The 12,850-nt window shown below is 38.8% G+C and overlaps 1 protein-coding gene across 5 annotated transcripts in view; it reads right to left on the bottom strand.

Annotated features, from left to right (window-relative positions):
* Positions 1–12,850, bottom strand: part of CDC14A (cell division cycle 14A) — a 189,447-nt gene that overhangs the window by 29,567 nt on the left and 147,030 nt on the right. For all 5 annotated transcript variants that reach the window (XM_023739992.1, XM_004385721.2, XM_023739994.1 and 2 more), the window contains one exon: positions 9,089–9,248. In XM_023739992.1, coding sequence (XP_023595760.1) covers positions 9,089–9,248 — 160 coding nt within the window. The remainder of the gene's footprint in view (positions 1–9,088; positions 9,249–12,850) is intronic.

Raw genomic sequence — 12,850 nt, 5'->3', positions numbered from 1 at the left:
AGTCATTTCTGATAACCACTCCTGGGTGAAAACACTTCTCTTTCTACCAACTAGGTTGGATTCCATGGGTACAGCAGGCATGTTCTGGGTAAAAAGGCGACACCTCACTATTACAGCTCTGAGTTGAAAAAATACACATACAAGTGGAGTGAATGTCCCAATATAGTCAATCAGCATGAAATCACGTATTCTCTCTCTTATTTGCTCATTACCTCATTCATTCATTTCAATGAATCGCTACATTGTGCCAGAACCACCCTAAGCACACAATAAACAAAGATGAATAAAACACAATCCCTATCTTCAGTAGGGATGCTAGACATTTAAATAGACAATTCTAAAATAATGCAGCAGTATAGAGTTTGCAGTGAGAGAGGCATAAATATTTTGGAAGCACATGAAGGGGGGATTTAACACAGCTAGTAGGAAAGAAGAAATGGTGTTGAAAGCTTCCTAGAGGAGGCACTCCCTTAAAGAATAAGTCCAGGTGAAGCAGGCCAAGATCTCAGGAAGGGTCAACAGTCACAGGATCATGATAAAGCCAAACCGTTCTCTTAGAGCCACGAGCCAATCCTCTGCAAAGTCTCTGGAAATTGATTGTATCATTCATCTCTGTCTGTACAATCCCAGTGGGAAGAAACTCATTACTACCCAAGGAAGTCTAAGAATAGAATTCAGGAAGGCCTGAAGGCTAGGTTTGCAAGGGGGATGCTACACCTGAGAAGGTGAGCTTAGCTTCACCTAACGCCAGTAAGCACTCAACATGCTGAGTTGCCTGTACCTGATGGAAGGATCAGCACACAGCTAGAGTCTCCAGGATACACTGGTGTGTGTGGGGGGGGGGGGTGGCAAGAAAGTATACAAACCCACATGCCATAGGCAAAGAGAGCTTCTTGAAGGACCTGACAGGATTCTCACTCCAATCAGGCAGTTTTGTTTTTTTTTTTTTTCATTTTTACCTAGGTGCCTTTGTGGGTACTTGCAAGCCAGAGAAGCTTGTCTGCCCCTCCAGTGAAGAGGATCTTTGTGCTCTGAAAAGCCTTCAAAATTCTGAGGAAAAGTGATCCTCAAGCTAGAATTCTAAATTCAACCTACAATCAAGTGTAAAAGGAACGGTCTGGGAGTACAGCAGGGTGGAACAAGGGACTGATATTCCTTATTATAAGAATTCAACGCTTCTTGATTTTTTTAAGCTGCGGTCATGCATTACTTCAAGACAAAAAGAAATTTTAAAAAGATACAGAGTTAAACAGAAAAAACACAGTGTTATTTTCTATCATAGTTACTTATACTTGTATCTATCCCCTACTGCATTGTGAACCTTAAAGGTGAAATCCTTTTTTATGATGCTTTTCAAACATTAAAAAAAAAAAAAAAAAACTGTAGCAGACATCCATGTGCCTAACTATCCAAATTTAACAATTTTTACTTAAGCTCCTTTTCTTAAACATCTTTACTCTCTCAAAGAAAAAGAAAACATTACATATAAAGTCCCAGATCTCAACCTCTGAAGAGGGAGACAATGCCTTCTCTAAAGATATACATGTATATTATCACATAATATTTATCATTAAAAACATAGGTAAACATGAAGATTAAAATTTAAAACTGCCTATATACTGATTGGAGCCCTGGTGGCACAGTGGTTGGGAGCTACCACGTGCCGCGGCTGCTAACCAAAAAGGCTGCAGTTGGAATCCACCAGCCGCTCCTTGGAAACCCTATGGGGCAGCTCTACTCTGTCCTACAGGGTCGCTATGAGTCGGAATCGACTCAACAGCCACAAGTTTTGTTTTAATAAACTTATCATCAAAAGCAAAACCATGTTAACATTCTGGCATATAGTCTTCCAGACTTTTCTATGCTAGACACACCCTCAACATAGTTCTTCCTTACAAAAAGGGGCTGCATTATGTATGCTGCTTTATAACTTCCTTTTTCCACTTAAAAAATATATTGTGGAAGTACTTCCAGGCAAATAAGGAAAAAAAAAAAAAAGACCTCTACACTATCATTCTTCACGGCTTCATAGAATTCCATTGTATGGATATACCAAAATTTATTTATTTTATTTAACTAAAACCCTCAGTTAGGCTGTTTTGTTTTTTATCACTATAAACCACTTCCAACAAACATCCTCCTATATACACATAGATTTTTGAATACTGTCCTCTCTTTGCCTGAAGATAAATTCATAGAAGTGGAATTGTTAAGTTTATGTTAAAGTCTTCTGACACATATTATGAAATTGTCCTCTAGAAAGGCTATATCATTTTAAATTCCAAATAGCAAAATTTGAGGGCTTCTTTTTCTTCAATCCTTGCCAATACTGTGCACATTGCTTTAACCTTTTACAACTTGATAGGTACAAACAGCATCTCATCAGCTGAATTTGTGTTTCTCTGATTCCTAAGGAAGGAGAACACTTTTTATGATTACTGGTCATGATGGTACCTATTTTTTCTATTTGTGTAATTGGCATTTTCATATTGATTGTTAGGAATACTTTACACAGAAAACCTTTATTTACATATGTGCAAATATGTCCTTCCAGTTGATTACTGTGAGAATGAATTGGAGAAAGTCAAGATTGGATTTTGGGAGCACAGGTTACTGCAGGGTCTGGTGAGAAATGAAGGACTGGATTAGGGTATGAGAAACTGCTTAGAAGTCAGGACCTGGGTGAGAGGGAGGAAGAGGAGAAGAGCTATATACCAGAATCCTTCTGAAGAAATCTACCAAAATATAAGCCGTGTTACTTTTGTCTCAACCTATTTCCCCTTACTGTGGCTACTCTGTGAAGTTTTGGGCATTTTTTAGGACTAAGAAGTATAGAATAGATAAGGTATAAAATTCCCAGAAGTGATTAATAGTATTCTAACTTGTGGCAAAAAGTTATACAATTGTATTAAAAAACGACATTTAAATTTAATTACAGAATTAAGAAACTAAAATCTATATAGGAAAAGACTTTAGCCTCTTGAAATACTGAATTTCACACATACAAATGAATACAATTAAGTCCTATATTTATTAAGGGATCCTATAATACATACAAAAGGAGCCCTGGTGGTGCAGCAGTTAAGCATTCAGCTGCTAACCCAGAGGTTGGCAGTTTGAACTCATCAGCCGCTCTGTGGGAGAAAGATGTGGTAGTCTGCTTCCATAAAGACTGTAGCCTTGGAAACCCTATGGGGCAGTTCTGCCTTGACCTATTGGGTCACTGAGTCAGAATTGACTCAACGGCAATGGGTGGGTTATAACACATACCTTTAAACCCACCCAGTGGCTTCACGGGAGAAAGACTTGGTGATCTGCTCCCATAATGATTACAGCCTAGAAAACCCTATGGGGCAGTTCTACTCTGTCACATGGGGTTGCTATTTGCTAAAAATTGACTCAACGGCACCTAACAACCTCAACATAACATATATGAGGTCCTAAGAGCCTGTGAAGGAGCCCTGGTGGTGCAATGGTTAAGCGTTCAGCTGCTAATCGAGAAAGGTTGGCGGTTCAAACCCACCAGCGGGTCAAGAACCAACTCCACGGTACACAACAACAAAGAGCCTGTGGTGGGTGGGTGGGAAGGGGGTAAGCAAGATATCAGAGAATACAGTTTCCATATATTATGAGGTGTTATCAATCCCATGAATTGATGGATCCAGGGCAGTTTAAAGATTTGTTTCGCCAGGTGCTTTTAGGTTTCATTCTTTATACCAAGAACACATTCCAAAACGACAAATATGGAGAACGTAACCCTGGGCCTCCCTAGCCCCTCTCCCCAACAGAGGCCCAGTGCAGACCCTCTGTTGCTCTGAGCTAGTCAAGGAGAAGCTGCTGGAAAGAAACAAAGCCACATGACTACCAGGGAGCAAAGGTGAGGACACATACTCCAAGGAAGACCCTCCTATCTTTGCTCCCCAAAGAAGGGGTCTGCTCTCAGACTCCCTGCTGGCTTAGGAATGTCTGAGTATTAATGTCTTTCATCGGGATACCAGCCTGCCCTACATAAAGGCAGGAAAAAGAACAAGCTAAAATAAAAAAATGCTGTTTTCAAAGAAACGTTTGCTTACAGATGATGTTCTAGTTAAAGAACAAATACTAATATGGTAAAGTATGAAGATTTATTTCATTCTACCAGTTGTTCTCTATACACAGACAAGATGAAAACCAAAATAAAATAAATTATGTCCATATAATTCAGCTGGATAAAGTAATTACTGACCAACACATCAATAAAATGGTGTCAGAGTAAGCTACTGGAGAGGCTGTGGGGTGTGTCATTGAGAAAAGATCTATTAGATAAAATATAGCACATTAAAGAATAAAGATAGAAAAGGTATAATAAAAAGGTGCTATCAAAGGAGAGATTGAAATAGAAACCTGAGTAAAAACAGAAGTCAAAGGATTGGAAGATGAGGATGAAAATGGAATTTTTAGCCAATTTAAATGATCTGGCTAGGGAAGGTGGTGCTTAGGGCATCTCTAAATGTCTTTTTAGCCCTCAGATGTGGAATCTATGAGATATAAAAGTTGGGGAAAGGCAAAGATGCCATTTTCATAATAAGCCACTTCAAATCAATATAAAGTTAGGATTTATCAGAGCCTATCAAATCTGTCTTCTCTCCTTCCTTACTGCCTCTGCCTTGGTTCAGACCTTCATCACCAACTCCCTGGCCCTGCATCCTAGCCCCACACCTCCTCAGCATATCTTCCACACCACAGCCAGAGTGATCTCCCCAAACCATAAGTCTGTGTACTGTCACTCGGCTGTTTAACAGACTCTCCCCATTGTATCCCAGCAGTATTCAGATTAAAACTGAAATGCCTCCGTTAGTAAATGCAGAAAGAATGGTGATTTAAAATAGGGCCGTAGAGATTAACTTTTACTTCAAAGATTTTTCTAAGGTGCACCCTGCTTGTACTTGATGTACAAAGCAAAGGATCTTATAAATCACAATATTTCAACAAGGTAATTAAAACTCTACATTCTTGACTGTCAATTTATATGAACTCAGCTGAACATTAGCAGCACCTGTATCTAATTAATATCTGTAAGTCAAGAACATCTACTGACTGGGGTGTTAATATTGGACTACTGCCCCAGAATAAGAAGAGAAAAGGTAAAAGCAGTCACAATTCTGGGAGAAATTTATTAGGATGGGCTGGCTAAGGTTATGTTCAAAATGACTGTATATGATGTACTAAAGCCAAATGAAGACCTTGGAGAGGCAGCAGGGAACAGCTGGAGGTCTCAGTGGGGTGGTGGAGTGCATAGACTCTGGAGCAAGAGTCCCTGTGTTCAAATGCCAGATCCACCACTTACTTTCTGGGTGACTCTGAGCAGGTAGCTTAACTTTCTCTCCCTCAGTTTTGCCATCTATAAAATGGGCATAGTGATAGTGTCCATTTTATATGCCATTGTAAGGATTAAAAAGATTAATCCATGTAAAGTGCTTAGAACAGTGCATAGCACATACTGGGTGCTATTTACATCATTGCTATTGCACCTGAAGCTCCTCATTTAACTCCTTAAATATCTGCACCATAAGTAAGGTGCTTTAAATTCCATCTTCTTTATGTTTTTATTTATAACCCCAATCTAAATGGACCCTTGGGCTCCTGAATTTCAAAATGAGCACTTATTGATGGAATCATTTTTTTAATTTGAGCATATGCTACCCTTATATAGGTCCCTAGGTGGCCCCTGTATAGCTTTGATTATTAACTATTTCGTGTGTGTGTGTGTGTTTTCGTATTTTAAAACTGTAAAACTTCTTCACTCAAGCAAAATTCATTAAGGCTCTGTGGGCTTGGAAGAGAATCATAACAGGGGCAGTTGTAGGTCCCTGCCTTTATGGAGGCTATGGTCTAGCAGGGAAGGAGAGATAAAGATCCTTGGAGGAGAAGTACAGTGTACAACAGGAGCAGAGAGCAAGAGCAGAGAGCTGGCAGCCTAATCTAGATCCACGGGATGGGTCCCGTATATCTCACAGTGCCTAGCCCTGCACTGAACACCAGCTCAACAAAGGTAAAGCCTCTATTTCATAAAGATCTCGTTTCATTGTCAGTGGGCAAGTAAACTCATTAAAGTCACAGCCATGTCCATTACTACGACCTGCACCATTCTGGCTATTCGTGCTTTCGGTTATTTTCCTTTCACACACCTCCTGAGCACTGAAAAACCATATACTGGAATTCTCCAAGTCAGGTGACAACAGAGTCTCCTAATAACCATTCAAAGACAAATTTCTGTAAGCCTAGAAACCAGAAAAGATAATTCAGTATTTCAATCTGACTTTATTTAAACAAACAAACAAAATTAATGTAACCTCTAGAGAAATACTACTTTTTTGCACCAACTTTATGTGCAAACTAAATTAAACCCAGAATTTTCATGGCCTTCTACCCCCAACTTTGGTATCAAACTTGAAACATGTTAAAATTTCTGCAGCAATTTCAACTTATTTTCCTACTTGGAATTCATAAGAACAATAAAGAAATCGCTTAACTCTATTAAGTTCGCTTCTAAGTAAATTAACCTCCCATATTCATGGAATGATCTGGAGCTGGCACCAGAAAAGTATGGCAAGAAAGGGCTTGGAAGAGTTACTTGCACAAAGTACCACTCAGCAATAAAATGGTCCAAAAGCCAAATACATGCCATTGTATAAAATATTAATCATATCATCATTCTCTGGCATTTCTGGATTCTTCCATTTCTGTCCTCTCATTTCAGAAATTATAGCATTTCTGAATGGCTAGAGCTAAAATAATTATTTTGGGGGTGCAGGGAATAGAAGAGAGGAAGAGAAACAGTCCAATATCTGAATATATGCTCATATTTTAAACGGACTTACACTGATTACCAATCATATTGCATTCCTTACCCTTCCAGTGATAAATATTATTCTCAAATTCAATAAATTGGGTCTAAAAAAGCACAAGAATGAAACATTCTAACTACCAGATGTTAATTTAATATAGATTATCATATAGAGAGCATTATGTTCCTGCAAGCTAAATACGTTTCTCAGATGTGGGGATAAACGTTATGTTTGTCTTTTCAGAAGTCATAGTTCAAAGTCCTACTTATTTGAACTCAACTTGGGAAGAAAATGCTGACCTGAGAAAGAAAAAAAAGAAAAAAAGTGTTCTTGCTTAGCTATATTATCACATTGAAATGTTAGTTCACATCCTTTTTGTTTGCTTTTAATAGGTCAGACTGCAACACAGAGACAAGAAAAAGTCAACAAAGGCTCTGAACATCAACATGACCTTGGCTAGGGTTTACATTGCATCTGGACAGATGACTCAAACAAGGAAACTTAGCTACTTCACCAGTGGCTATCCTAGAGAACATACCGCGGGACTTAAAAGTTGGTTCCTTTGTTTTTAGGAAGGAGCCGTGGTGGTGCAGTGGTTAAGCATTCAGCTGATAACCAAAAGGTTGATGGTTTAAACCTGTCAGCTGCTCCACGGAAGAAAGTTGTGGCAATCATTCCTGTAATGATTTACAGTCTTGGAAACCCTATGGAGCAGTTCTACTCTGTCATTTAGAGTCGCAATAAGTCGGAATTGACTCGATGGCAACGGGTTTGTCTTTAGAAGAAAACTCTTCAAGCACTCAGGTTATCTTTCTTGCTGAAAGAAGCTTGTTCGGGATCCTAATCACTGACCTAAGAGAGCTATACTACGTTCCTTCCATTTTGGATTCTTCATGGGCTAAGCCTGAGCCACAATATTTTATTCAAAGCCTTTGTCAAGGCCTAACAGATGGCTGCCTAATAGAATATAATGTACACTCACTGCTTAAATATTTTTAACAGCTTTTTTGCTCCTATCAAAACAGGACTAGAACATTAAAATATATATAAACCAGGTGCTTAGCTTCACCTCAGCTACAGTATGGTGTGAAGAGCTGAACTAGGAGTTGGGTGCCCAATTCTCAAGCTGGCCTCACAACCAAACAAATTTTCTGGGACCTAGTTTCTTATCTGTACAAGAAGGGAACTAGAATAAATGATTCCAAGGTTGCTGATAGCTCCAAAAATGGCTGTGGTTCCTAATTTTAGAAAGTCACTTCCACTTTAATTCAGAGGTAGCAGGGTGTAATAGAAAAAACACAGGTTTGGAATCAGACAGACATGGATTGATTCTTGTCTCTAACACTGAGTTTAGAACATCTCTGGATACTCAATTTCCTTGCCTGTAAAATGGAGATCACATTACCTAACTCATCAGGTAGTTATAAAGATTAAACCAGACAATGAATGTCAGGTGTTTAAAAGTGGTTTGCTTGCTTGTAGCAGAACCTCAATTAAAAAAAAAAAAATTTGCCCCTAATTACGTTTTCAACTCTAGACTTACTTCATAAATCAGAATGAATTTGAGGCTTTCAAAGTACCGTTTGTGATTTATACTGTTTCTTTAATTGTCACATCAAAATTTTTCTTCTTGATATCCATTTCAATTTTCAACTAGAAAGCTCGCTCTTCCATTTTCTTCCTGTAAATACTCTAACCCAGAAGAGCCTCCTTTATAATTGTACTCCTTACATTAGAGCTTTTTCTTTTTAAGGGTAATTGCTTTCTTTACTCTGATTCTCACTTTATTTGTAGATGATTCCAAGCCTAAAAATTTGGTACTCTCAGCTCCTCAGAGAACAGATATTGCTATATTATATGTGTTCCATTGGGAAACAAAGAAATGTAGAATGAAATCCCTAGAGTATGGCCCCCAGACACCATTTTAACTCATTACTGAAGTCACTCCTGAGGTTCACCCTTCAGCCAAAGATTAGACAGGCACACAAAACAAAACGAGACTAAATGGGCACATCAGCTCAGGGGTAAGGACGAGAAGGCAGAAGGGGACAGGAAAGCTGGAAATGGGGAACCCAAGATCCAGAAGGGGAGAGTGTTGACATGTCGTGAGTTGGCAACCAATGTCACAAAACAATATGTGTATTTTTTAATAAAAAACTAATTTGCTCTGTAAACCTTCATCTAAAGGACAATTTAAAAAAAAAAAAGAATATAGAATGTTAGTCTAAGGAGATATGAAAACTTTCCTGGGAGAAACTCACCTCTCCAAACCTCTCCACATTTTGTATTTTAGACAAGTTTCCACTAATAGACATGTCATCCAAGCTAGAAAGAATTTTATTAATACTTCCTTCACTGGATGGTCTATTTTTCAGTTTGGATCGGAAAATGTCTCCTTGGACCCACAGTGATGCTTGCTTTCTGTAAAAAGAAGAGAAAACAAAATAATCATTAAAAAAAGCTACTCTCAAAGATTAACAAGTAAACATTTGCACAGACTGGAAAGATTATGAAATCTTAGAGTAATAAAAAATAAAGTCACCTTCTAAAAGCCAAAATAAATTGTTTAAAAATTCTATATTAAGAACAAATACCCATCTTCCAATATATACCTATATAGCCATGCATGGGTTGACCATTGCGGTCCTCAGATGCTTAGAAAAAGTTCCACAGCAATAAAGACTGTAAGTCCATTTGCCTTTTAAGAGTGAATTTGAAATCTGTAAGATATTTCTCAAATAGCAATTTGCTATGTCTGTGAAAACAGGAGCTCTGGTGGCACAGTGGTTAAGCGTCCAGCTGTTAACAGAAATGTCGGCGGTTTGAACCCACCTGCCGCTCCATAGGAGACAGACCTGGTGATCTGCTTCCGTAAAGACTGTTGTTGATGTTGTTAGGTGCCATCGACTTTGTTTCCAACTCATAGCGACCCTATGTACAACAGAATAAAACACTGCCTGGTCCTGTGCCATCCTCACAATTGTTGTTATGCTTCAGCCCATCATTACAGCCACTGTGGCAATTCATCTGGTTGAAGGTCTTCCTCTTTTTTGCTGACCCTCTATTTACCAAACATGATGTCCTTCTCCAGGGACTGGTCCCTCCTGATAACATGTCCAAAGTACGCAAGATGAAGTTTCGCCATCCTCACTACCAAGGGGCATTCTGGCCATACTTCTTCCAAGACAGATTTGTTCATTCTTCTGGCAGTCCGTGGTCTATTCAATATTCTTCACCAATATCATAATTCAAAGGCATCAATTCTTCTTAGGTCTTCCTTATTCATTGTCCAGCTTTCACATGCATATGAGGCGACTGAAAATACCATGGCTTGGGTCAGGTGCACCTAAGTCCTAAAAGTGACATCTTTGCTTTTTAACACTGTAAAGAGGTCTTTTGCAGCAGATTTGCCCAATGCAAGATGTCGTTCGATTTCTTCACTGCTGCTTCCATGGGTGTTGATTGTGGATCCAAGTAAAATGAAGTCCTTGACAATTTCAATGTTTTCTCCATTTATTATGATGTTGCTTACAGGTCCAATTGTGAGGATTTCTGTCTCTCCTTATGTTTGAGGTGCAATCTATACTGAAGGCTGTAGTCTTTGATCTTCATCAGAAAGTGCTTCAAGTCCTCTTCACTTTCTTCAAGCAAGGTTGTGTCATCTGCATATCACAGATTGTTAATAAGCCTTCCTCCAATTCTGATGTTGCATTCTTCTTCATATAGTTCAGCTTCTTGGATTATTTGCTCAATATGCAGATTGAATAAGTATGGTGAAAGGATACAACCCTGACGTACACCTTTCCTGACTTTACAACATGCAGTATCCCCTTGTTCTGTTCAAATGACTGCCTCTTGGTCTATGGTTCCTCATGAGCACAATTAAGTGTTCCGGGATTCCCATTCTTTGCAATGTTATCCATAATTTGTTATAATCCACACAGCTGAATGCCTTTGCTGAAGGATGGTACTGAAGGAAGAGGTCCAAACTGCACTGAGGGCAAGGTAGAGGATCAGCAAAAAAGAGGAATACCCTCAATGAGATGGATTGCCACAGTGGCTTCAATGATGGGCTCAAGCATAACAACAATTGTGATGATGGCACAGGATCAGGCAGTGTTTCATTCTGTTGTACACAGGGTCTCTATGAGCCGGAACCAACTCGACAGCACTTAACAAGAACAACAATTTAGAAGTCAGTAGAATAAGTGCCAAAATGTTAACAGCACGGGGTGAGAATGGATGGTTGGGAGACTTTTTTTTATTATATAGTATCCTACTCTAATTCCAAACAAGAGGTATTTTTTCTTTTAGTCTTTGCCCGTTTTTCAGTACTTTCCAGGTAAAACTAAGGAGGAAAATAAGTAGCTTTGATACAATTTCTAGACAGCCAGTGCAGAGGCTCTACAAATATGTTGTCCACATATAAAACTAACTTACCACTTCTGGCATTGTTTTAAAGTTGATACTAGCTTAATTTATCTTAAGAAACTTCTAATATTTTTGTAAAGAAATTAAATTTAAAAACAAAAATTCTAGTAAGTTTTTAAATATTGAATAAAATAAAAATTCCAGAAATCTACACATACCAATTCAGTAGAGGGTGTGGCAGGATCTACCTGCCTTCTATCACGGCAGAAGGTACTTTTTGGAAATAGACCACGGAGAAGTATTTTCTGAGCTTAGCATACATACACTGATGAGTTAACATAACCACTGAGTCATTTAATTTTTCAATACCAGCTGTAAAAATACGTATTAAAAACAAACTCTCCTTAATATTTCCTTCCTTTGTGTAAATCTTTATAAAACTATGGAATAGCCTCTCTTTTATTTTGTATCTTCAAAAATCCTTGCTTTAATTTGTCCTACTTCCAGATTGCCTACTTAATGCTACATCTAGCAAAACCCTTAATCTGATGCTTGACTCTAAATGCCTCCAAATATTAGTAAACCAACTGCATAATCCTTGACACAGAATGAGCAGTTCAAAAATAATTGTTAAACTTATAAATGAATGTCTTGGGTCTCTGGTCAAAACTTCCACTAATAAATGAAACCAACCAGTTGCTGTTAAGTTGATTCCGACTCATGGAGACCCCATGTGCATCAAGAATAGAACTGTGCTCCATAGGGTTTTCAATGGCTGGTTTTCAGAAGTAGATTGCCAGGCCTTTCTTTGGAGGTGCCTCTGGGTGGACTGGAACCTCCAACCTTTCAGTTAGCAGTCGAGTGTGTTAACTGTTTGCACCACCCAGGACTCCTCTAGTAATAAAGAATTCACTATTTCACAGGGAGAGAAGATTCAGCTCTGTCACAAATAGTGAGAAATTCAGATTAATGAAATACATGGGAAGGAGAGGAATGTACACATAAAAGACAGAAACCTTGTCCACCAAAAAAGTTCCCAGTTTAGCATGAGAAAAGTAAATGACTGAAATTCAAGGTATGCATAGGATCCCAGGAGAAGGGGCCCCTAACTCAATCTGAAGGAGTCAGAGAAAAGTTCCCCAAGAATCCCGGGAAGGTAAGGAGGACTACGCCAGCAAAGAGTATTCCCAAAGCAGAGAAAATAAACATGAGCTGAAGAAATAGCGCTATCAAAGAACACAGCATGTTTGGGAAACTGGGGTCGTTTGATTTGGCTGAAGCAGAGCATATGAGAGGAGAAGTAGGTGGAAACCAGATCATGACAGACCCTGCATGCCACGCTAAGGAATTTTTAGATTTGATCCCCAAAATAAAGTGAAGGCATATTGCTTAAGGGGTACTGAGTTTCTGGTAAGGGTGATGAAAAACAATCGGAAATGAAAAATGGTGGTAGTTGCACAACATGGTGAAAGTAATTAATGTCACTGAATTGTGCACATAAAATGGTTGAAATGGCAAATAAATTTTACACAATAAAAACTTAAAAATAAAGTAGCCTCCACCAGACTGAGTCTAGTACAGCCAGATGGTGCCCGGCTACCACCACTCACTGCTCTGACCGGGATCACAACAGAGGGTTCTGGACAGAGCTG

Source organism: Trichechus manatus, unplaced genomic scaffold (genome assembly GCF_000243295.1).
Source record: "Trichechus manatus latirostris isolate Lorelei unplaced genomic scaffold, TriManLat1.0 scaffold00144, whole genome shotgun sequence".
NCBI lineage: Eukaryota > Metazoa > Chordata > Mammalia > Sirenia > Trichechidae > Trichechus > Trichechus manatus.
Note: the sequence above shows the minus strand (reverse complement) of the source record. Positions and strands in the feature narration are given on the sequence as shown.